This window comes from Odocoileus virginianus, chromosome 1 (assembly GCF_023699985.2).
Source record: "Odocoileus virginianus isolate 20LAN1187 ecotype Illinois chromosome 1, Ovbor_1.2, whole genome shotgun sequence".
Classification (NCBI taxonomy): Eukaryota; Metazoa; Chordata; class Mammalia; order Artiodactyla; family Cervidae; genus Odocoileus; species Odocoileus virginianus.
The window spans coordinates 68,460,973-68,487,882 of record NC_069674.1 but is presented as its reverse complement, the minus strand read 5'-3'; the positions used below and the strand labels follow the sequence as shown (position 1 = coordinate 68,487,882).

Here is a 26,910-nt window from a genome sequence, read left to right as displayed (position 1 = left end):
CTGCTGCCTACCTACGTGTGTGTGTGTGTGGGGGGGCGGGGTGGGGGAGAGTCAGCCTACCATTTGAGTATATTATCCTTGGGTTAAGAGTTAAAGGGGGAGGAGGAGGGAGAAGTAAAAACAACCTTGTGGGAGCTGCAGGTTCCTGCTCAAAGCTCTTAAGGAGAGAATATGGTCTTTTAAGAGTTCTGTGGCTGGGAGGTGACAAGATCCCACTAGCAGAGCGGTCCAGAAGTTTTAGGCTGTGAGCCCCAATGATTATATGTGTTCCCTGCTATGTGACCCTTATGGTGACCTGGCTGAAGGTCATTTAATTGTCCTGAATGTTCACTCGGACAATGAGAAAAGCCTGGATCAACACTGTGAGGTAGACAAGAGGAGGTATGAAGAAAATAAACGGCAATACGTGAAAGAGGGGAGTGGTTGTGACATTCTGCTCAGAACTGAGACACATTCTGTGATTTTTATAGGAAAAGTTATATTAAAACATCTTCCAGGACTGGCTCTCTATTGCTTCCAGAATAAAATCTTAACTCCCCAGTGTGGCCTTCAAGGATTTCCACCTGGCCTCAACTGACAGTCTAAGCCCATCAGCTACTGCTCCCTACAGGCATCCCTGTAGTGTGAGTCAGAACAAACTCCTGGTTCTTGATGTCCTTGTATGTATGTCTGCCTCTGGGCCTTTGCCCATGCTGTTCCCACCACCAGGAATGGACTACCTTCAGGCTCTAGCATGTCATGATACTATTCTCCATTCTCTCCGCCTACAACTAAATTATACCAGCACTGACATATAGCTTACCATGAGGGCCAGCACTTTCTATTTGCTAACTCATTTAACCCTCAAAACAACTGTACAAATTATGTGCTATTCTTGTCCTATTTTATAACTAGGAAAACTGAGGCTCAGTAAATTGTCCAAGTCTGCACAATTAGCAGCAGACTTGGGATTTGAACTCCAGTCATCTGGCTCCGTGCTCTTAACCCCACTGCACAGTACCCATACCTCTCAGCAGGCTTAAGTCGTAGCAACGTAGGCACATGCCTTCCCTCCCTTGCAGGATGGCAAGCCCTCCCAGGATAGGCTGTGGGTGTGGGCTTACTGTTCCTTTAGATGCGCCCTCACTATTTGCTGGATGGATGTTAAGCCAGAGCTGGTGATGACATGGCCACCTTTATCAGGAACCCGCAGAGAAGAGTGCAGGCCTAGGTGGATGCGCTGGGGAAGGCAAGGGGGGAGAATTGAAAACCATGGTCCTTGCTGTTGATATCCTTCAAAGTGTGGGTAGGGAGGCCAACTTTTGATAAATGACACAGTGGAAAATCACTGCTGAAGAGAAAGAAAGTGAAAGTCACTCAGTCATGTCCAGCTCTTTGTGACCCCACGGACTGCAGCATGCCAGGCTTCCCTGCCCATCACCAACTCCTGGAGTTCACTCAAACTCATGTCCATTGAGTCGGTGATGCCATCCAACCATCTCATCCTCTGTCATTCCCTTCTCCTCCCGCCTTCAATCTTTCCCAGCATCAGGGTCTTTTCCAATGAGTCAGTTCTTTGCATCAGGTGGCCAAAGTATTGGAGCTTCAGCTTCAGCATCAGTCCTTCCAATGGACTATATGGACCATAGAATTCTCCAGGCCAGAATACTGGAGTGGGTAGCCATTCCCTTCTCCAGGGGAATCTTCCCAGCCCAGGGATCGAACCCAGGTCTCTCATACTACAGGCGGATTCTTTACCAGCTGAGCCACAGGGGAAAGCCTGCTGAAGGGAAAGCAAATGCAAACCCACAGAGTATAAAGTGAGGCAGGCAAGGGAGATGCTGGCAGAGGTGAGGAAGTCTGCAGGTTCCTGGGGACCTGCGACCATACCTTAAGGTCCTGCTACACAAAACTTGGTTCCCAGACCAGCAACAGGGGAACCAGTTTTGAAATACAGAATCTCAAAGCCTCACACAGACCTTAAGCAGAGTCTGTACTGTAACAGGGCCCTGGGGGCAGGGGGTGGGAGAAGGCACATGCAGATTAAAGTTTGAGAGGCATCTCAGAAGGCCAGGTGCTCAGGCTCATCCCCAGAGGTTTTCATTTAATTGGTTTGGGGTGGGCTAGGGCACCCATATTTTTAAAAACCTTTGCAGGTAATTCTACTGCAAGCATTCCACGTTAGGACCTCAGCTTAGGCCTTCCCTTGAGACCTGTGGAATGGAAAGATGGAGGGCAGGGGCAGAGAATCGCAGCTCTGCCACTAATGAGCTACATGACCTTGGGCACACCGCTCAATGTCAAATCAAGAAAGTAGATTAGATTGCTGCTGCTGCTAAGTCACTTCAGTCATGTCCGACTCTGTGCGACCCCATCCCTGGGAATCTCCAGGCAAGAACACTGGAGCGGGTTGCCATTTCCTTCTCCAATGCATAAAAGTGAAAAGTGAAAGTGAAGTCGCTCAGTCATGTCCGACTCTTCGCAACCCCATGGACTGCAGCCCACCAGGCTCCTTTGTCCATGGGATTTTCAGGCAAGAGTACTGGAGTGGGGTGCCATTGCCTTCTCCGTAGATTGGATTAGATTGGTGGTTCCCAAAACTCAGGATCAGAAAATACACATTCTTGGGTCAAGTGAATTTTACTTTGTGGGCTGGGTCTGAGGATTTCGCATTTTTAACAAATTTCCTAGGGGATCCTCATGCAGCTGCAGGGCACCAGTTTTGGAGATCCGTGGACCAGATGACCTCTAGGTCTCTTGCTCTAACATTCTATGCCCTTAGAGGAGTAGCATTTTATTTCATGTTCTGAAGCAATGTACGTATATGCCAATATAGGGCAGTTGAAACATTTTTTGTCTGCGCTATACTTTGTAACTCACAGTAAGAGGGGCTTTTCATGGAGATCCCTATATATATCCTAGGAGAAGCCTGGTGGGCTACAGTCCAGAGGGTCACAAAGAGTTGGACACGACTGAGCACGCATGTATGCACATATATATACATATATGTGTATACATATATAAAATATATATTTGGACTATATACGTGTGTGTGTCTGTGTGTGTGTACGTGCTCAGTCACTTCAGTTGTGTCCGACTCTTTGCGACCCCATGAACTGTAGCATGCTAGGCCTCCCTGTCCCTCACCATCTCCTGGAGTCTGCCCAAGTTCATGCTCATTGCATCAGTGATGCTGTCCAGCCATCTCATCCTCTGACACCCTCTACTCCTTCTGCCCTCAATATTTCCCAGCATCAGGGACTTTTCCAATGAATTGTCTGTTCACATCCGATGGCCACAATACTGGAGCTTCAGCGTCAGTCCTTCCAGTTAATATGTAGGGTTGATCTCCCTTAAGATTGGCTGGTTTGATCTGCTTGCTATCCAAGGGACTCTCAGGAGTCTTCTCCAGCACCACAGTTCAAAGGCATCAACTGACTGGTGTCATGCCTTCTTTATGGTCCAGTTCTCACAACCGTTCATGACCACGGGGAAGGCCAAAGCCTTGACTATACAGACCTTTGATGACAAAGTAACGTCTCTGCTTTTTAACACACTGTCTAGGTTTGTCATCGTTTTCCTGCCAGGAAGCTGTCATCTTCTGATTTCATGGTTGCAATCACCATCCGCAGTGATTCTGGAGTCCAGGAAGAGGAAATCCGTCACTGCTTCCACCTTTTCACCTTCTATTTACCATGCCGTAATGGGGCCAGATGCCATGATCTTAGTTTTTTAACATTTAGTCTTAAGCTGATTCTTTCACTCTCCCCCTTCACCCTCATCAAGAGGCTCTTTAGTTCCTCTTAGCTTTCTCCCATTAGAGTGATCCAAAACAGAAATTTCATAGGACATTGCTTTTCTTTACTATGTAACCTACCCTATGTTCTCTTTTCTTCCCTATTTTCATTTTAAATGCATCGCTCTACTGATTTCATGATCCACTACTGGGTTTCAATGACAATTTGAAAACTATGGTGTAGACAATCTGTGAATGAAGGGTGATGGCTCTGTCAGGATCAGAAAGCCAGAACCTGTAAGCCATCTGGTAGAAGGCATCCAGCTCCATGATGACCAGTCTAGCCCATGAGGGCCACAAAGGCAATTGATCACAAAGTGAGACACTACAAGAAAGGGGCATTGGCTGGGGAAGTCAGACGGGAGAAAAACGGTCAGTGAAGGCCCAAGAAGCTTAGCAATAAGCACAGAGGCAATATGCATTACTCTAGCTTTTAAATCGGGGAGGGTCACAGGACGTTTATAGCAGTGCTCTCAATGCTGGAACTATATCAGAATTGCCTGAAGAAGAGCTCTTGCAAAACAGGGTTCCTCAGTCCTGACTCCCAGAGACATCAAACCTCAAACCCAAAGTCCAGCCAAGTGATTATACTCTGCAGCCGAGATGGAAAACCACTCGGATTTATGAATTAGTTAAAGAGGCAAAGTCACTTCAACAAGGGCTTAATTTCCAAAATATACAAACAGCTCATACAATTCAATAACAGAAAAACAAAAAACCCAATCAAAGAATGGGCAGAAAAACCAGACATTTCTCCATAGAAGACATATAGATGCCTTAGAGGCACATGAAAAGATGCTCAACATCGCTAATTATTAGAGAAATGCAAATCAAATCTATAATGAGGTACCACCTCACAATCAGAATGGCCATCATTAAAAAGTCTACAAATAACAAATGGTGGAGAGGGTATGGAGTAAAGGGAACACTCCCACACTATTGGTGGGAATGCAAATTGGTGCAGCCACTATGGAAAACAGTATGGAGGTTCCTCAAAAAGCTAAAATCACAATTGCCATATGATCCAGTCATCCCATTCTTGGGCATATATCTGGACAAAACTATAATTCGAAAAGGATCATGTACCCCTATATTCACAGCAGCAATTAAGACACGGAAGCAACCATAATGTCCATCAACAGATGAATGGATAAAGAAGGTGTGATACATATATACAACGGAGAATTGATGCTTTTGAACTGTGGTGTTGGAGAAGACTCTTGAGAGTCCCTTGGACAGCAAGGAGATCCAACCAGTCCATCCTAAAGGAGATCAGTCCTGGGTGTTCATTGGAAGGACTGATGCTGAAGCTGAAACTCCAATACTTTGGCCACCTGATGCGAAGAGCTGACTCATTTGAAAAGACCCTGATGCTGGGAAAGATTGAGGGCAGGAGGAGAAGGGGATGACAGAGGATGAGATGATTGGATGGCATCACCAACTCAATGGACATGGGTTTAGGTGGACTCCAGGAGTTGGTGAGGGACAGCGAGGCCTGGCATACTGTGGTTCATGGGGTCACAAAGAGTCGGACACGACTGAGCAACTGAACTGAACTGAACTGAATACTCACTCAATCATAAAAAAGAATGAAATAATGCTATTTGCAGCAACATGGATGGACTAGAGATTACTATACTAAGCAAAGTAAGTCAAAAAGAGAAAGATAAACACCATATTATATCACTTATATGGAATTTTAAATATGACATAAATGAAACTTATCCATGACACAGAAACAGACTTATAGACACAGAGAACAAGCTTCTGGTTGCCAAGGGGAAGGGAGGGTGGGGGAGGGAGGAACTGGGAATTTGGGATTAGCAGATGCAAACTAAGATATATAGAATGAATTAACAAGGACCTTTCATATAGCACAGGGAACTATATTCAATCCTGTGATAAATCATGATAGAAAAGGAAAAAAAAGAGGCAGGTTCATTTATTATAAAATGTGGGTCCTTTAATTTCTTAATTAAGAGGTTTCCTATCTGTGAAATGGGGATACCAACACCTGTTTTAGCAGTTTGCTGTGAGGATTAAATACGATAAAGTGAGCTTTATTGTGAATCCAACTTCCCCAGTGGACTAAGGAGAACACTAATCTCCAGAGAGGCAGGTCCAAGTTCACACAGCTGGGCAGCAGCAGGTCAGAGATGATACGCACTTCCCAAAGCTAATACTATTGCACTGTGAGGCCGCCTCTGGGTACCAGAATAGAGCCCAGAGAAAACTCAAAAGATCCCTCACGGCCCCTCTAATCATTCCCACGCTGAACTTCAGCCAGGGAGCCCTGGGCCAACGTAGAGTCCTTCACACAAAATGAAGTCTTTACCCAGAACCAGGTCATACCCCAGCCTGCAACATGGTACAGGCTGGGCTTTCAACATGGTGCTGATGGTGTTTGATTTTGATCCATTTGAGCTCGATGTTGTTTTCAGATCACAGTATTAGGAACGCAACAGATGCCTTGTGGTGAAAATGGAGTTTTCCCTCCCTTTGTGGAAAATGAGAGGGGATGAGAGGTGAGGGGTAATGGATCAGCCAGCTGGAAAGCAGTTTCTGCAATTCAGACATGAGGGCTTAATGGATTGTGAATGTAAGGGGTTGAATTGTATCCCCTTAAATGATGCTGAAGTCTCAACCCCCAGTACTTATGAAGTGAAGTGAATTGAAGTGAAGTGAAGTGAAAGTCGCTCAGTCGTGTCCCACTCTCTGCAACCCCATGGACTATACGGTCCATGAGATTCTCTAAGCCAGAATACTGGAGTGGATAGCCTTTCTCTTCTCCAGGGGATCTTACCAAGCCAGGGATCGAACCCAGGTCTCCCTCATTGCAGGCGGATTCTTTACCAGTTGAGCCACAAGAGAAGCCCAAGAATACTGGAATGGGCAGCCTATCCCTTCTCCAGGGGATCCTCCTGACCCAGGAATCAAACCAGGGTCTCTTACACTACAGGCAGATTCTTTACCAACTGAGCTGTCAGGGAAGCCCCAGCACTTATGAATATAGCCTTATTTGGAAATAGGCTCTTTGCAGATGATCAAATTAAGACAAGGTCATTAGGGTGGGACCTAATCTAACACAACAGTGTCCTGCAGAAGGGAATTTGAACACAGAGACAGATACACAGAGGGAGAACACAATGGGAAGATGAAGGAAAGATCAGGGTGATGCACCCACATGCAGAGAAAGGTCAATGGCTGTTCACAAACCACTAGGATCTGGGAAGAGCCTCGGAACAGAATCAGCCCACAGAAGGAACCAAGCCTGCTGACACCTTATCTCAGTCATCTGGCTTCCAGAATTGTGAGACAATCAATTTCTTTTGTGGTACTTTGTTACAGCTGCCCTAAGAAACTAACACAGTGAATGTCAAGATCCTTATTCAAAGAACACATCATCATGTATGGCATCAAAGAGATCCAAATGTCTGTCCTGGAGATCCAAGGCTTTAGAAGAGGAAGCATGCATTGTTCCACGTGTGCCTGTGTCTGGTGTACAAATCTGGCCTTGAGATATAGCTTGTGTTCTAAGTCCAGGATTACCAACCTCTTCTTTGGTATTCTCAAAATATTCCTGGATACAAGCAAAATCCAATTTTCCCACTGACTTTCTCATCAGTACAACAGAAAATAACTCTCACATAGTAGATAATATGTGCCACGCACTTTTCTAAGTGTCTCATGTAAATGAATTCATTTAATTGACACAACAATCCTACCATGTAGGTTATGATTATGCCCATTTTATAGACAAAGAAACTGAGACATAGAGAGGTGAAGTAACTTCCTCAAGGCTGTGCAACTAGAAATGCTGGAGCTGGGATGTAAACCTAGGATTTTTGCTCCAGAATCCATGCCCTTAAACACCACAAAAAATGACTACCACTTGCTGAGGGTTCATCCTGTTGCTATCCTAAATACTTGTATTTGTAACCTAGTTCATATTCATAACCATTCATGCAAATGTTCAGACTGTTTATTTTTTCCATATTCTTACTTCCAGGAAAGTTATCTTCATTTTGAATCAAAATAGATACCCCACATCCCATATACATACATACAATCTGGTCCCTCCAACAAAACAGGTCACTGGCTGGTGAACCCACAGCTACCCCTAGTGGATGCCTTCCAGTGTCCACTGTTCGCCCCTCCCCATCTTGACACACCCACACCCAGTCCAGCATCCAGCCCTGATCCTCCAGCTAAAACGATGAAGTGCCAGTCTCCTAAGGCCAAGCTCACTGCTTTGCAAACCAGGATTTGTTGGGGTTTTTTAAACTTTCCTAGTCAGAGATGAAGGGACTCAGCTTCCCAACCACTGCATGTTTATGCGTGCATGCTCAGTTGCTTTAGTCCGACTCTTTGTACCCAGACAAGACTACTGGAGTGGGTTGCCATGCTCTCCTTCAGGGGATCTTCCTGACCTAGGGACTGAGCCTGCATCTCCTACATTGCAGGTGGATTATCTACCCCTGAGCCACCAGGGAAGCCCATGCGATTTATATTCTGGCACAGAACAGCAACTCTTGCTTTGACTGAGGGAGTCCGAGGGGAAAGGAGGAGCAGGAGCACAATGTAAGGAGGAGCAGGAACACAGTGTGTGGAGAAGAAAATGGACAGCAAGCACAGGATGGAGAAGAGGAAAAACCAGTGACGACTGCATATCTGTGCCAGGATCTGGGGCCCGGAACTCAGCGCACTGATCCTGGAAGTGGTTAGGCAGTCTGCTGCAGAGCTGGACTTGAACCCAGCACTCCAGCTGCTGCACCAAGAGTGGGCAGGGCAGCCTTGCTCAGCGGTTCAGACTGCAAGGAAGTCTTCTCTTCAGGAATCCTTGGCTGGGTAAGGAGGCAGTGATCACCATGGCATCGGCCATGCCTACAAGGTGATCTCTACAAGGACCCACGTGCCCCTCAGGGCAGCACTGAGAAGGCAGCGATGGTGGCTGAGGTTTCTTTACTTTGGAGGCTGACCGCCGCGCCCTGTCACACGGCCGTGGTGCAGGAGCCAGGCGGTGCACATACACATGCACTTGGGCCTTCCAACTCCCAGCCTCCTGGCTCATCACCATAAAAGCTCACGATGCCAGAGGCAACAAAGCTTCCTTTCAGAATCAGCCAGCGAGACACCCTGGTGATTATTGGTTCCCTCTAACCCTGATAACTTCTGAGGAAATCGATCTTTCCGCCTCAGTAACAACAAAATTGGTCTCTGCATCTGTGCAAATTATGCCGATGACAGCAATCCTGAACGCTAATCAAGTATCAGTCATTGACATGAGTGGAAAACGGAGCTAGAGTCTTTATTGAATCCTTGTTTTGAGCAAAGCCAAGCAAAGATTTTTGGAGAAACACTTGAAATAGCACAGCTGAGTAGAAACGGCATGAGAGTGGAGGCCCCTAAATGCATGTGCTCCCTGGGCCTCAGGTCTCCCATTTGTAAAACATGAGAACCATCACTGGCCCTTGGGTCACTGCTCATGCAGTCCTTATATAGAAGCAACAATTTGTCAGACACTCATAAAAACAGGGGAGAATAAGTCTACTGGGGAGAGGGTTCCCTCTCTTGCCAAAATGTAGCTCAGAATGTATTTCACACACACCATGTCCACACCAGGTGAATATTCTTTTTCATATCCCATTCAGGCTTCTGAGAGATCAGGTACCTACTCAAAGGGCTGTTCTGATTTCTGTTCATCCTTGGCCCAACTCAGATCTCACTCCCTTTAAGGACTCAGATTTCACCCCTTTAAAGAGCCTGCCACTCCCAAATGCAAAACCTGAATCTAACCATGAGGAAGCATCAGGCAAACCAAATCAAAAGACATTTTACAAAACACATGACTTTGAGTCTTCACAAGGGTCAAGGCTGTGGATGGCAGACTGAAGTATGGTTCCTGAGTTAGGCATGCTAACTAAAGGCACAGGTCATCCTGGATTTCCAACTTTTTTTTTTTTTTTTTTTGCTATACAGTGTACCGGCAAAATTTGAATCACGTCCATATCAAGGGTACTAGTTTCCTGATTTTGATAACTTACTACCGTTACCTAAGAGAATATCTTTGTTTCTAGGAAATACACATTGAAATATTTAGGGGAAAAGGGACATGATATTTGCAACTTACTCTCAAACTGCTCAAACATGTATAATAAATTAAAAATGTAAAAATGGATACACACACACACATATGAGGAGGAGTGTTTGAACTATTTTTGCAACTTTTCTCTTAAGTTTGAAATCGCCTTCCTTAACCCAAACAGCAGCATTCCAAAATTGATTGCATGGTTTCCCTTTCACTGTACAAATGTCCTTATAATGTTTTTTTTCTTAAATGTGAGTGGTGTATGGGAATTCTTTTTACTCTTCATACTGGTAGACTTACAGGAAAACCATGTTACAGCTGGATGGATCCTGAGATCACCTGGTTCAGTCCCTCCAGGTGATGAGCCCAGGACCCAGGAGGGCCTTAGGCTGGTCATCACACAGCTGACAGTGCCTGAGCTGACCCCAGAGCCCAGGTCCTGACCCCAGCCCAGAGTTCTTTCTTCTCCTTCACACTGTGTAACCACACTATGCATTCGACTGCAAAGGAGTGACAGCTGTGACAGGACATTGATCCCCTCGGCCTTTGGGGCAATGGCTGGGGCCCCGTCAGGACAGGGGTCCAGGTCCATCTCTCTGTTTATTGCAGAGGAACCATGGAATGAAAAATGTTGGGCAGCTGCTCTAATTTCATCTGTCCCCAGGGCTCTAAGGACCACCTATATGCTAATAAACCTCAGACTCGTCTCTCTGACCCTGACCTCTGTCTGAAGTCCACAATCCTATATCCAGCCATCTGCCAACTCCTGCCCATTGAACTGGCACATCTAATGTAACAAATGCATCCATAGCCAGGTGCTAGATTGCTTCCTCCAACACCCTGCTTTTCCTTATCTCCATCCAATACCACCATTCACCCACTGTCCAGGCCCAAATCCAGGGGCCACCGTAGCCTCCTGAAGCTCTCTGACACCTCACAGACAATCCACCATGTGTGTGCATGGCTATCATGTTCAACTCTTTTTGACCTCATGGTCTCTAGCCCTGGCATTTTTCAGCAAGAATACTGGAATGCGTTGCCGTTCCCTTCTCCAGGGGAATCTTCCTGATCCAGAGATCAAACCCGAGTCTCCTGTGTCTGCTGCACTGGCAAGTGGATTCTTTACCACTGAAACACCTGGGAGGCACGCTTCCAAAGATCTCCAGAACGTACTTTTCCCCAGTGTCACCACCACCAGTCTGACCCAGGCCACCATGATTTCTCGCCTGAATTTCCCCAGGCACCTTCTGATGGTATCTGACCCTACCCTTCCCCTTTCTACTGGGTGTTCCCTACCCAGCAACCACAGTAAGCCTGTCTCTTCCCATCTGAAAGCTGTCCAAGAACTTCCATCTCAGAATCAAACCCAAGTACTTACATGAGTTTAGCTGACTGAGCCTCCATGTGTGGTCTGGTTCCCTTCTCAGGATGCTTCACCCCCAGCAGCTCAGGCACCCAGCCCTTTGTTGTCCAGGAGCATGACCAGCTCAGCTGCTCCAGCTTCAGGGTCTTCCCCCGCTGCCCGCTTTGTCCACAGTCCTTCCGCCAAGTGTCCACAATGCTCTGACTTCACACTGGGCCTGGGGCCTCAAGCCTCTTCAGACAGGCCTTCCCTGACTAGCTCATGTACAAGAACACAACCTTCCCTTCTCCACACTGACTTTTCTTCTCCTGCCATCATATGCTTATTTGTTTACTGTTTCTATCCCCTAACAAGTTCTTAGAGGCTGTGAATCTACTTGGTTTCCCTGGATTCCAGCCACTGCTTGGCACATAACAGGAGCTCAATATATCTTTATTAAAGTAATGAATGAACCCATTATGTTGGAAAGGTAAGGAGCAGAACGATGCATATAATATACAGTCATTCATTAAACAAGAAAAAGAAATAAGCACATCTATGCTTGCCCATCTTTGGGAGGATTTAACAGCTGTGGCCTCCAGGAGGGTGAATGGGTGACCTCAGTGGGGGGGCCTTTTGGTGCTGTCTGAACTTTTCAGTAGGTACGTGCACTACTGTTTGGATGAATTAAAAAAATATACATACATATATCTAATCATTATATTATATACCTAAAGCAATACAATGTTATAACAATTATATCTAAAAAAAAGTCCCCCTGTAATTAAATCCACATTTCCTCCCCCGATACTTCTATCAGTATGTCAAAACATATATGTGTTACAAATATAAAATCACGGTACACAAATTCCATACATAAAATATATAACTTAAGATATGACTTTTTCCATTGTAACACAATGCAGTATAGCTTATCAAAACCCAGGTTAAGAGACATTACATCTTGTACCTACACTCATAGTTCTCAGAAAAATTCTTCCTATGCAAAAGCCCCTTAGAGACCAAAGTAAAAAGTAACTGAGAAGAGGACTAAGAAAGAAGAAACAAAGGCAAACATAAAACAAGGGCTTCTCAGGTGACACTAGTGGTAAAGAATTTGCCTGCCAATGCAGGAGACATAAGAGATGTAGGTTTGATCCCTGGGTTCGTAAGATCCCCTGGAGGACGTCATGGCAACCCACTCCAGTATTCTTGCCTGGACAGTCCCACGGACAGAGAGGAGCCTGGCAGGCTACAGTCCACTGGGCTGCAGAATCTGACATGACTGAAGCGACTTAGCACAGCACACACACATATATATAAAACACACCAATACCTCCCAACCCCAAAGCCCAGCCTGGGTGGGTCCATGACTTTTCTAGGTCTGAGGGTCTTGTGACTCTCTGTTGGACCTGTTAATGTCTTGGCCACCCACAGTTGTGATCATAAAATAATTATGAGAAGACACAGTCACAACAGACTTAGCTTCCATTTGAGAGAAGCGGCAAGGGACAGTTGCGGAATGCTGGACTTGGCCTTGGAATACCTGTAAGAGTGGCCCAGTGTTCTTCCTACCAGAGGGACTCTGGGCAAATCACCTGCACAGCCTCAGTGAGTCGGGGTGTGACAAGAGGAGGTGGAGGTCTGATCTGTTACCTTGGAGGCCTCTCCAGCTTCAGCAATCTGGTTCTGTTCTGATTAGATGGTGCTGGTTGGACCACATAAACAGACAGACAGATGCAATGCTTCTGAGATCCATGGAGACAGGAATCCTCTGGCCAGACAATGACCCAGCGACATATCCTCCAGGCTACCTGAGCCTGGCGATGACTGGGCTGGAGAACTGAGGCTCACCCTCCTGCCTTCAGAGGCTTCCTCCTCCAGTCTGGGGCTTTCAGCTTTTGCATCGTGTGCCTCTGCCAGCTTTGACTGGCCAAGAGAAGCACTCTGGGTGCTGCCACACATGAGTAAAAGCAAGATAACCTGGAGCCGGGCGTGGGCAGAGCTGCCTCCATGTTCCCAGAGCTGGGCCCGCCCTGGGAGACCAAGGGGAATGTGGGGCAGGCCAATTAAAGTGAGCTTCCCTTTCCTGAAAAATGCTGGAAAGAAAAAATGGTGGAGAAGAGTTCTCAGCAAGTCTAGGGAAAGGCCCTGAGGTGGGGATGGGGATGGGAGCAGGAGAGGCAACTTGTGGACACTGGACAGGGATTCTCAAATATGCTGCAGGAGAGGAAGGAAGGAAACAACGTGGACGCCCAGGAAACAGCCTCTCACTTGGGAATGCCCATGTTACTGTTCTCCTTATTAGATCTGTCTTGCTAACTATTTTAGCAGAAACTAATGTGAAGGTAGGTCTGTGCACGCCCTTTGCACATGCCAGGGAGTTGGGAGAGGGGTGTTTAAGAACATGTTGGGTTTCAGAGGGGATTCCCTGTGGAATCAAAGAGTTCTCCAGATAGTCCTCCAAATAGAGTCTAGGGTATGGTTACTTCTCTGAATTCTGCTATGAAGGACATAGAATTTAGAGGAAGAAAAGATAAAATGAAAATACTGTAAATGAAAATGAGAAAGAAAATGTGTCTTTCAAAAGGAGTCTGGTGACGTGTCTATGGTTTGATTTTCTTTCTTTTTTTGAGGGGGGAGGTGTTGATTTTCTCAACTGGTACTTGCTTTTAAGGTCTAATTCTGCCCTTATTTTGAAAACTCAGTTCGAGACTTTGAGGCTATCTTTTCTTGGATGGGGCGGGTGAGAATCAAAGGTATAGAAAGTTGTCACGCTCAGAAAAGGGTGACAAAAAGAGGTTGTCTAAACTCCATCCCTGGATATTAGAGAAGATACAGGCTGGTGGACTCAGACTGAAGGAGTGGCAGACCCATTCATGGGGGTGTAGGTAGGGCCTCCACTTCTTTATTTCAAAAAGCCCCAGAAATAATTGTAATTCAACCCAGTTCTCTGTTGTCGCCTCTGAATCCCCCTCACCCAAGTCCAAACTCCCTGTTGAGAACCACTGTTGGACATATTGCCTAAAAAATGAATCAACCGGTGAGGTTTCTCCCTGCACTATGATTACAAAATCTAACTGTACCTATAACAGCCATGCCCAATAGGAACCTCCTAGGCCTTCAAATGGGAGACCTGGGACTTTATCTTTTAAAAAAAAATTTTCTATTTAATTGCAGGCCAGAACAGTGTATAGATTATAGACACTTCAGAAAGAAGCTGAGATGGAAAAGTCTGTCTTCACACCAAAGGAAGATAAAGTCCCAATTCCCAGCTGCAGGGCCCGCTCTGTCATCCACCAGTTTGCGTTTTGAACAATGTCTTTGTGAGCAGTTAAATATGACGGATGATATAATTTTATATTTACAACTGTATTTTCAAAAATGCCACCTTTATCAATCAGCATCCTCAAAATCCGTAAGAGGCCCCTCACTGCTCCTTAAAATAAAGCACTCACTCTGAAAGTGGTTTTTCCTTTTTTCTCAGTCGGCATCCAAAGCTTTCTATGGTCTGGCTCCAAGGTGATGGTCCTGACTGCCCTCTCTCACGCCCCCTGCCACTCACTCCTATCACTGCCAGCTGGCCCGCTGCCCCACTGTTTCATATTCCTCTTCAGGGCTGCAATAACTGCAGGGAACTGTATCATTAGGGTTACAGATGCATCTTGACTATTCCCCAACTGCTGGATTTTTTTTTTTAATGTTACTCTTCTCTGAATACTGCTATGAAGGATATAAGGAATCAGCTAGTCCAGTGGTTCTGAATCTTGGCCAGTCACTGGAATATGGAATTATGAGGGAGGGGAAGGTGGGACTTATTTTATTTGATCGAGGTATAACATGCATACAAGAGACGCTAAAAATCACAGATGTGTCACCTGTGATTCGTACTTTGGATGTACAAAACACCCTCATGTAACCAGCACTCAGATCAAGAAACAGAAGCTACCAGCACCCCAGAAAAGCTTGGGTAAAGGAAGCTTTTTAAATCTGACACATCTAAAACAACTATGCTGCTGCTGACAAGTGCTCAGTCTGACTCTTTGAGACCCCATGGACTGTAGCTCACCAGGTTCCTCTGTCCATGGGATTTTCCAGGCAAGAATACTGGAGTGGGTTGCCATTTCCTCCTTTAGGGGATATTCCTGACCCAGGGATCGAACCCGCATCTCTTGTGTCTCCTGCATTGGCAGGTGGATTCTTTACCACTAGAACCACCTGGGAAGCCCCCAAGAGCAACTATACTCTAACAACAACAACAACAACAAATTCTCACATTCAGCCCTAATCCTTCAAGATTCTGATTCCTAAATGTGAAGTGAAGCCTGAGAATTTGCACGTTTAAGATCTCCCCAGGGGTTTCCCACATACCACCAGGCCTGGATACTACCAATCTACTGAAGGTTTCCAAATCACCCCTGAGATGTCACCCAGGGTTAGTGGTGGAGACAGGGAGCTGTCAAACCTGCCTTCCTCTTCAGTCAGAGCCACGGGCATCTCCTTCTTAAACAGGATCTCTCTCTGTGGATACAGACAATCCCTTAATCCTCAATTCTGAAAGCCACCTGTATTAGTCAGCATTTGATCCAAGAAGCGAACCTACAAGAATGGATCTGAACATACAGGTATATGTACCTGTATATCTATGGGTCGATTCCAAGTATGTGACCTTTTGCAACAGCAACTGCTATCTAAAAGGCCTCTATAAGGCTGTTGCTTTTGCATCTGATGATGGAGTGTGAAGTCCACAGGGCAGGCAATGGGAAGAAAGGAGGACAGAAAGTGGCAGAGACCAAGAACAATTTGGAGCTCATAAGCTTTAAATGGAACCCCATGAGAATGAACTGAAACTTCTGTCCATTCTTTATACCTTTGACTTCCATGTTATGCACGTTCCCACAGAAGCCTGAGCCCTTCAAGAAACTAAACACACAGACTCGGCCCAGGAGTCGGAGAGGCTGAATGAGGATCCGGGGAAGGTGGAGCAACTGCAGGTCTGGCCTCTGCCCACCAGTGAGGTGAGCAGCCGACTGGCAACAGCGCAAGTGGTGCAAAACGGCTGCTGCTGTGCCTTCCTACTCCAGATCTCCATTATCTCTCCATGGCCCAGCCAACGAGCAACCCACAGGATAGGGAATTCTGGGAAATGTAGTTTAACCTAGCCAGGTCTGTATAGTCAAAGCTATGGTTTTCCCTATAGTTGTGTATAGATATGAGAGTTGGACCATAAAAAAGGCTGAGGGCCTAAGAACTGATGCTTTTGAACTGTGGTGTTGGAAAAGACTCTTGAGAGTCCCTTGGACTGCAAGGAGATCAAACTAGTCAATCCTAAAGGAAATCAACCCTGAACATTCATTGGAAGGACTGACGCTGAAGCTGAAGCTCTAATACTTTGGCCACCTGTTGTGAAGAGCTGACTCACTAGAAAAGACCCTGATGCTGGGAAAGATTGAGGGCAGGAGGAGAAGGGGACGAGATGGTTGGATGGCACCACCGACTCAGAGGACATGGTTTGAGCAAGCTCTGGGAAATGGAAAGGACAGGGAAGCCTGGTGTGCTGCAGTCCATGGGGTTGCAAAGAGTCGGAGACGACTGAGTGACTGAACAACAACCAGCCAAGTCAACACCTGAAAAGCCACTACCACCCATCTGATCACTGGTTCTCAAGCTTGGTTGCACACTGAAACCAAAGTGGAGTTTTAAAAAACTGATGCCAGTTTTAACCTGCCAACAGGATATGTGAAAGCTGCCCAGGTTGCCCTAATATGCAGTCAAAGCCGACAGACTGGTGTGAACCTCAGTGCTATCTCCAACCCAGGATAACAGATCAATTTTACTCTAAGAGGAGCATTAAAAGACCTGGTTATTTTTCTGAAGGTCCTAAAATGTTTTTCTCCTTATCCTGCCTTCTGGCATCTGTCTGCCTTCCCTTCTTGAACCTAGCCGCAATCGTCCTCAGCACTTTGGCTGCGTGCATCTTGGACAAAGCCCTTCTTAGTTATCTTTCCAGTCTAAGTGGATCAGGAGCATAGTGGGCAGATCCTGAGATCATCCCAAAGTAATCATAGTGAACTGGAGTCTCAGAGGTTTTCACTGTTAAGCTTCTAAATAAAGTATCTCTTCCTCCTAGGCATAGATTAAATGATTATAACACTGCAAAGTGGTCAGTGAATGCTTAACCACTGTAACATGAGCCAGGGTTGGCAAGAGCCGGTGCCATGAGCACATGAGTCATCGAGCTGCCGCTGCAAGACCAAGGACTGAACCTGGGCCACGGCAATGAAAGCCTGGAGTCCTAACACTAGGCCACCAGGGAATTCCTGCTGGGTCCTTCTTAAGGATGGTTGACAAAGGAGCCCAAGAGGGGTCACTGCAGGAAAGGAAGTAGGAAAAGAGGTGGGGGCTGAGAAGAGCGTGGGTTCAAATTCCTCCCATATCACTAAAGGAGGAGCCTTGGGCAAGTCACTGGCTTAGAAGTCAATGCTTCTAAGCCTCAGTACCAGCCCTGCCTCCCTCCTGCAGTCACAGACAGTATCAGAAGAGATGTAAGAGGAGTTAGAGGGAAGAAAGCCCCAGAGCACAGACATTTGTTTGTGCAAGGCAGTAGTGTTAACTCTGCTACAATACTTGTGTCATGGAACAGTTCTCTAGATTACGGATTATTTAGATCCTTGTTTTCCTTCTTCTATCTACGATGTGGTTATTTCTAACGAGATCCACTGAAGTGTGAGAATGACACCAATGGTTAAATAAGGTCTTTGGGATTTCCTTTGGGTTTCTATTATTTATGCTCTCCCCTGCTCTCCTTCCCAGAGCAGACAGTGAAGACTGCTGGGCCACCCCAGCCTATACTCAGTAAGTTTGCACAGAGAGAACCTTTCTAAGACAAAACAGTGAAATAACCTTTCACAGAATCTGTGTGAAGTGAAACTGGAGAAGGATCAAGCAGTGCTACATATTTTGACTGAACCATGTTTATTATTTAAGGTAGATATTTCTGTGCTGGAATTAGGCTTTAAGCTCCCTGAGGGCAAGGGCTGACTCCAGATCCCCCGTCATGTGGATCTGCACCAGTGCTAAGGGCAGTGCAGCAGAAACGACACTGGGCGTGGGGAGCCAAAGCTCCAGGTTCTAGGCAGAGCCCTGCCCCTCAAACGTCATTTTAATCCTCTCAGCCTCAGTTTCCTCCTCTATAAAGTGGGAGTTACCTACTTTATGGGATTTTAGACAACATGAATTTAGACAATGTGTGGGAAAATACTTCTGTGACCTCAAAGTACTGAGCCAGTGGGAGAAATGTGCTAAGAGCTGTCACTTCTCAGAAACGAGATACTGGCCAATTTTCTTGTTGAAGACAGGGAGGCACAGAGCGGAGGGGGTCAACCCTAGGCCACAGATGAGGAGATGCTCAGGGGTGGAGGTGACCAGGAAAGTGATGTCCCCAGAAGCCTGCAGGGATCAGAGTGACTTTCTCATTGCCCACCTGTGCTCCCTCTGCTGCTGCAAGCTGTTTGGTTGGCCTGGTCCCTTGTTTATTCATTTGTTCATCAACTGTGTTTTGCTTTTTAAAATATTTATTTATTTATTTTCAGCTGTGTTGGGCATTTGTTGCTTCGTGCACTTTCTCTAGCTGCAGTGAGCAGGGGCCACTCTTTACTTGCGGTGCACTGGCTTCTCATTGCAGTGGCTTTCCTTGTTGCGGAGCACAGGCTCTGGGCGCGCCGGGCTTCAGCAGTTGTGGCTCCCGGGCTGGAAAGCACAGGCTCAACAGTTACAGCACACGGACTGGGCTCCACCTCACACCTCACGGCATGTGGAATCTTCTGGAATCAAGCATTGAACCCACGTCTCCTGCACTGGCAGGTGGATGCTTTACCACTGAGCCACCAGGGAAGCCCAGCTCATCAGGTTTTTACTGGGCATCTACTCTGTGCCAAGCCCTGTGCTGGAGGCTGAGAACTGAATGGGGAGCAAACCCGGACGAGGCCCCTACCCTCAAAGAGCTGACCCACCCTCCTGATTCCCAATGGGCTGGACTCAGGCTTCCGCACTGACGGCGCTGGACGGCTAGCTTCACGAAGCTGCCCCAGAGACAGGTGTAAATGTTGTGTTTTACTGAGATTCTAGATTGAAGCTACAGAATATCAACACGTTGAGGCCAGATCTGCTGAGAAGAGAAAAAAAGAAAAGGTAAACTCCCAACTCTTTTTCAGGTCTTCCCTTACGAGGCGCCCACCTCAGGATTCCAGAGTCCTGTTCTTTATGACTTCACCCTCTATTGAAACGAACTCTCATCTAACTCGTTCAAACTAAGATGGCAAATGCCTTGGTGAAAGCCTTGAGCTTCAGGAATGACATCCCAACTGGAGGAACAGGTCTGTCAGAGGTCACCCTAAAATCACATTAGGGTGACCACTTCAGACTGGCATCTGCAGGGACCACAGAGGGGGAGAACGTGGGGGACTAACAGCCGGGGTGAGTAAAGTAAGCAAACCCCATGTTCTTTATTTATTGGCTACTATGGTGAGGCTCGTGGGATCTTAGTTCCCCGACCAAGGATTAAACCCAGACCCTGAGCGGTGAAAGTCCAGAGTCCTCACCACTCTGGACCACCAGGGAATTCCCCGCCGTGGTCTTTAAAGATAACCCCAGATCCGGGAGGAGGGAGGATAGGAGCGACGTGGCTGTCACCAGGGTTCTAGGTTTTGTTTTCGGTGAGGGAGGTTTGTGGGTATGTAACCCATGACCGCTTAAGACGGTAAAGCATCCGCCTGCAATGCAGGAGACCTGAGCTTGATTCCTGGGTTGGAAAGATCCCCTGGAGGAGGGGATGGCAACCAACTCCAGTATACTTGCCTGGAGAATCCCCATGGACAGAGAAGCCTGGTGGGCTACAGTCCATAAGGTCGCAAAGAGTAGGACACGACTGAGCGACTAAGCATAGCACAACCCACGATGAAAAGCAAAGAACTAGGTCATTAACTGTAGAAATAAAAGGAGGGGAAAAAGAAAGACCAGGAGGTCTTCAGGAGCCAGAACCCATAAAATCTCTACCAATAGATCTTCTTTTCCTTTTCGATTTTGACAGAACTGCCAGACAACTCCACTGGTGCCTTTCCAGCTGGAATTGCGGTATTCCTCTTTGTGAGAAAGTAAGACATATTTTATTATAAGCCAAAGTCAAATTCCTTAAAGACTATAGGTAATGTGAACCCCAAGCAGACTCATTAAATGAAAACTCTGTTCTGTAAAATAACATGCAAACACTCAGTCCTGCACAAAACAAATGGGCAAACACTCTCTGGACACCAGGCAGAGGAAAAGAACCTTGCCAGCCCCCAGGGTCCCTCCACACATCTATCCTATCCCTATCCTAATCACAGCTCCTCCCTCCTTCCAAAGCAGCCACACTCTTGACTTAACGTGTTTGTTTCCATGTGTTTATTTATGGTTTTATCACCCTACTGTGTATCCTTAGACACTGTCACTTAGTTTTACCCATTTTTTAGACATCTTTTATGCTACTTTTAAGTGACCACTTCCTTCCATTTATTTCCCTTATCATTTATCTGTTGAAAACTCAGGCCATCTAATCTGCAGTTTCCTACTGTCTGGGTTTTGCCCTTGGTGCATGCCAACACATCCAAGTGCATGATTTCTTAATGCAAATAACTTCCCATTAAAAAAAAACAACTGGCACACAAGCCATGTTTTTAAGGAGGGCACAAACCACCATAATCGCTTTCTCAGGAGTGTGTGGGGAAAGGGAGCTCTCAAATAGAGGTAATGAGGCAGGGAGAAAAAAAACATGATCTGGGGGGAGCTCTCTGAGGAAGTAGTGATTTACGAAGTTTTTTTTGCAACTGGAAGTGACCGGGGAATGTTTCTCTTTAATATTTTCCACTATAGTTTGCTTTAGTAGGAAACACATTTGCAATGGGGTCTGGCATCACGTTATGCTCCAGGGTCCAGGGTTGTATCCCATTAGGTTTTATCAGAGACGACTGCATAATAGGAATCTGGATGTAGTAAAAACCTAAGGAATCTAAACCACTAACCAGACTCACCAAATGTAATAAATATAAATGATAGATGAAAGGAAGATAGATATGGCCATTTACTTACGGTTTGGAGCAATAAAAGCAAGCTTTAAATTTTTTTCTTTTCTCTCATCTTAGCAGGCAGTCCCACGAACATATTATTAGCATTTTCAAAAGGCTTTATCAAATATTGACTTAATAAAGAAGTGTATCCACTTAACGGTGACCTCCAGACACCCCCAATAAGTCCAGGACCCTAAATTATATGCTCCAGGGCTATGGCACCCACACAATAGAGAAAAGAAATGAATGGGGTCATACATGGAGATGGGAGGATTTTTAATGCTTTAAATTAAATATGTATGGGGACTGTTTTGATTTGCACAGGAAAAAAAAAGCTCCCAAACTGATGGGTATAATAAAAAATTTAAAAGTCAAGGCACTCTTAAAATACACATACTACTATAGATAAAATAGATAACCAAAAAGGACCCATGGTACAGCACAGGGAATTAAAAAGAATATATTTATATTTATGTGTGTATAACTGAATCACTTTACTGTATGCCTGAAACTAACACAACATTGTAAATTGACAATACTTCAACAATTTTTTTTTTAAAAGACAAGAGATAACCATAACAACAAAAAGAGTCAAGGTACTCTTCAAACCTAATTGGCCTTTGAAACTTCGCTACAGTGTTGGTTGAAAAGCCACAAAAGGGGCCTAAATGACATCAGGCGGTGGGGTGGCGGGGGCGGTGGTTGACAAAAGAAATTAGGCAGAGGACTTAACTGATCCCATTCTGGTTCTATTCTGGTTCTATATTCTCCATGCTTCCTTTGGTTCTTTTAGGAACTGTATTTGTGAAAGAAGTCAGGAATGTGTATCCTCCCTGCCAACAGTGCAGAGAAGGAGCCAGAGGGTGGCGGGGGGTGGGAGGAGATAATCAGGAGCAGGACTTAGTGTAGATTTGACAGCCAGGTTGATTTCTTTCCCGGGCTCAGGAGTTTTAAAAATCTGCTTGCAAGCTTGATTTCTACTCAGCATATAGAGGGTAAAGTGATTTCCAACCCTGGTCTTTACAACGCTCCAGGGTATTTCCAATGATTACAATGTGTGTCTTTAAAATTCCCCAAACCAAATTAATCTGAATTCATTGAAAAGGCAAATATGATTCAAAAACTTTTTTCGCTTAGTTATTGTCTAGTTTACCTTTCTAGAATGTTTGAAACTCCTTGGATAGCCTTCCTGCTCGGGCTCTGTGACAGTGTTACTCAAATGTTTCTGGTCTAACTGCTTGCCTTCCTGGCTGCCTTCTGCTTCTCTTCCAGGCCTCATCTCTGTATCACTAGGAACTCCACAGAGTTCTTTCCTGAACCCTTTTCTTGGCCCTGCCCCATTCCCACCCCAGCCCCCACCCCAAAATCCCTTCATGCACTCCTCAGGATTTCCAATTCCAGCCTCTAAGAGCTATTCGCTGGATGAAATACCCACCATGGGAAATTCCTCAAGGGCAGCTAGGCCCTGGGGCTCAACAGTGATGCTCAAAGATAGAGGAGATCTTGGAAAAGGGGTTAAATCTCTCATGACTTCTGGGTTTCTATTAACTCACTTCTAAGGCTGGGCTGGGCTCAACCTAAGCATGTTACATGCATTATGGCATTTAATCTTCACACCACGTCTCCAAGGAAGCATGATTAAAGCCATCTTCTACACTTGAGATCTAAGCTAGGAGACAGTGGGCCCTAGATGAAACAGCTGGGCTGTGAGCCATCACACTCTTCTGTCTGAAGCACTGGCAATCTTATCCTTTATTTCTGGACAAACAGACTGGCTGGATCAGGGCCTGGCTGGAAGGTAAGCCCAAGGCCTACCACGATGCAGAAGCAGCCAATCAAAAGGACAGGAACTCAGCTAGTGTGTGTGTGTTGTGTGTGTGTGTGTGTGTGTGTGTGTGTGTTAGAGTGACTTACTCTGCATGGATGGTTGTGGTAGGAAGTGAAGTGTGATCACAGGGACAGAAAAATGCACATAGGAATGAGCAATTGTCATCAGAGCTCACACCACTGGTCCCTGCCTACACATACAGCCCTATTCTGACTGGAAGGCAGGGAGTGAAAAGTGAAACAACCCTTGAAACGGAAACCAGGTTATCCATGGCAATTTATTAAATACTAATGTTTTCTAGGTCTTATTAAAGTAAGTGTTTAGTGTATTTTCTTATCCTCTGACGTTCACTTCTTCACTTGTCAGCACCTGCTGGCAGCAGCTGGAGTAATCTGGCCAGCTCTGCTGTATATGTGAATCAATTTGATTTCCCCCCAAAAGATTAAAAATCAGTAAAGTGATTTATAAATAAGGCATGCCACTGAAAGCACCAACAAGAAAGAGTTGAGGAAGACACACCCTCAGGTCATCACTGACTTCCTTCTACTCAAAGTAAATGATTTCCCGCCCCCACCCCCCGCCCCATTCTTGTCTGCTCTACTGTATGTGATATTCTGGGCTATCAAAAGACTCCTCCTACTTTTTGAAAAATTCTCTCTCCTCTTCTGGCTTCCAGCATGCTGTCCTTATGCCAGGTTCTCTTCTTGGCTCTTGTGCTGGTTCTATAACTGATAATCTGTTCACCCATCCATCCATCCATCCATCTTACAGATGTTTAATGACCCAAGATACCAGGCATGAGCAAAATGATAGGGCATCTTTATGCCTGGTTTTACAGTTGAAAATGTCTTTATATTATTTCATTAATTTCTTGCTACAACCACGTGAGGTGCCTGTTAGTACCTCCACTTTAGAGGAAGAAACAGGCTCTGCGAGGATCTGGGATTTATTCATACCAGCATAGCCAGCAGGTGGCAGAGTCTGGACATGAATTCAGGTTTTTCTTGCCAGTAATTCACAATGGTACTCTCTTACATACTGACTGGTCAAGTAGAATTTCTAAACTAGTCTCATTATTCCTAATGACACGTCATGATACCTATTCAATGCCTAGTTATTAAAACTGTGATAGGCTCTGGGGAATGCAAAGTCTGGGTTCCTACTCTCACAGAGCTTGTGGCCCAGATGTTATTATTTAGTTGCTAAGTCGTGTCTGACTCTTACAACTCCATGGACTGCAGCCTGCCAAGTTACCCTGTCCATGGCATTTCCCAGGCAAGAATACTGGAGTGGATTGCCATTTCCTTCTCCATGGGATCTTTTTGATCCAGGGATCATACCCACGTCTCCTGCATTGGCAGGTGGATTGGGAAGCCCATTATGGCCTAGCAGGGGAGACATGACTTGTAAGTTCACACCACAAACATTTGTTTTTAAGGTATGAGGGAGAGTGGACCAAGTTACAACAATCAGGAAGTCTTCTAAGAGAAGGTAATCATTAAAATGCATTCTGAAGGATGAGTCAGTTTCAGGAAGAGGGGATGAAAGAAAATCATACACAGAGAAGGAAAAGCATGGGCAAGGGCCCCCTGGCAGGAATACCCAGCGTGCTGAGATTTTGAAGGCCAGCTGGCCTGGCACAGAGAGGCTGAAAGGCAGCCCGGCACAGGATGTAGTTCGGACCACACAAGACTTTGTAGCCATGATAATGATTTTTTACTTTTAGCTTCAGAGCAATGGGGAGACAGAAGGTAGGAGAATGATATGATTAACTTTTCTGGTTCTCATTTCTGTGTGCAGAATGAATTGCAGAGGAACAAGAGTGGAAGCAGGGAAAAACAGCTGGCGGGCTTTTGCAGTTGTCCAGGCGAGAGGTGATGATAGCTTGGACCAGGGTGGTGGTGGTGGTGGACATGGAGAGAGGAATCCCATGGGTGCCCCCTGTTCTGCTCCAGCCCATTTTCTCCCTAAACCCTGTCACCAGAATGTGCTCACGAATTTGCAGTACATGGAAGCTTGTCCACACTTTGGGGCTCGGCGGGAGTCTCCTCTTCCAGGAAGCCTTCTCCAGACAATGCCAGTTCTCTGAGATCTTTCAGAAGTTGAGTCTATCTTCTGTATCATTCATTTCACACCTGCTTCTTCTCTATGGCTTGGATGTCCTCTGGTCCATTCCTGAAGATGCCTTCATTTCTCTTGTCTTGCTTTCTCCCTTTAGAAAGTAAATGCTTTGTTGGCATTTGCTGAATGGTATCAACAGGGCTCCTTTGGAAATTACATTTGTAAATGATTATTCATGCCAATTGCCTTTTTTTCCCCCTAAATTAAACACTGGTTACTTTAAATCTGTCTTTGTGATCTCATTCTATCAAAATGTATGTCCCCATTTTTCTATTCTTTCCTTTCAACTCTTTTCCATATATCTCCTAGTAAAAAGCAGCTTCGGGGGAATGAAGTAGGGGCGGGGGGCAGGAGTGTAATTAAACAGGGGCTATCTGACCAGAATTCCTATACCTTTTAATGGGGTATTTGATTAATTCTTTCCACAGGCACCATTATTCATGCCTTGATGGAATCTCATTTTATAGCCCTTAATACATGGACCCAATTTATCCACATCACATTGTATTCTAATACTTGTCATCCAAGTTATTAGCTATCTCCTTCTCAGTGTAAAATCATCAGCAAGTTTGATTAGCTTATTCCCTGGGGATGATGGGGAAGATAAGAAGAGACATAGTACAATATGACCACCAACGGTTCGGCATCCTCAAGAGCAGAGAGCTAAGCGGAATCCACTTACGGATCTGGGGTGGCCACATAAGCATCTGTCCTCGCCCTGTGGGAGGTTACCTGTGTAGTACCCAGGAGCCATAGCCACAAAGGGCTGTTGGCTGTCATGCCTGGTGGTACTGAGCCATTATTCTGAGTGGGATCACTTCAATAAAAAGGAACAAAGTCTTCCCCCCTCCTGCTACGTAACACCCCCTGCCCCTCCAAATATCATTCCTGAGAGGCACAGCTCGGAAGCTCCTCTTTATTCCAGAAAACCACTGCAGCCTGAGAACCCTGTTCTTCCCCTTCCGGGGACCTGGCGGGGAGACAATCTGGAAGGAGACACAGCGTGCCATGTATCGTTCTCTCATCAGTACAGAGTTGCCTCTAAGCAGCCAGCCCCTCCTGCCTCTTCTCTGGAACCAAGCCTGAGCCCTGGGACTCAGAGGTGGCTTCAGTCCTTTCTAAGCAAGCGAGAAGGGGCCTGCATGGTGCCTACAGGACAGGGGGGTCAAAGCCCACGGAGACTTTCGAACGCCTCTTCCCCTCCCCCACCACCTGTCCCCAACTCAGTCAGGCAGAACCCCCAGAGCCAGCTCTGGGGTCCTCTGAAAAGCGCCCACCTCCTTTCAGCAAAGGCCCTTTAGCAATCACCCTGGTGCTCTCCTGAGCCCAGCAAGAGGAGGATGAATGGGGCTTTCTCTGTGGCCGCACTCCTTCAGGAGGTGGAGCCCCACCACCCGCCCTCCACACGTGGGCTGGGCGTCGTGACTCGTTCCTAAAGGATGGGATCAAGCAGGAGTGACTGACAGTGAGTCACTTCTGAGATGAGCTCATCAATGGCATTTTGACTCCCGTTCCTTGTCCTCAGGTTGCTGGTTCTGAGGACAGTGAGCCTCTGCGCTGTCAGCAGCCCGAGGGGGAGGCCTCAGGTACTGTGAGCGAGGGACCAAGGCCTCCGGCCAGCAGCCGGGTGACTGAGCCCCCTGGGAAGTGGGT

The 26,910-nt window shown here is 46.1% G+C and overlaps 1 protein-coding gene across 6 annotated transcripts in view; it reads right to left on the bottom strand.

The window, feature by feature from the left end:
* ATXN7L1 (ataxin 7 like 1) overlaps positions 1–26,910 on the bottom strand; it is a 251,977-nt gene that overhangs the window by 106,706 nt on the left and 118,361 nt on the right. Inside the window, exon 4 of one of the 6 annotated variants that reach the window (XM_020888579.2) lies at positions 7,772–25,348. The exons of the other annotated variants lie outside the window; for them this stretch is intronic. Within the exon in view, the coding sequence (XP_020744238.1) occupies positions 25,266–25,348 (83 nt within the window). The 3' untranslated portion in view covers positions 7,772–25,265. Of the gene's footprint in view, positions 1–7,771; positions 25,349–26,910 lie in introns of those variants that run through there. 6 annotated transcript variants of the gene reach the window in all.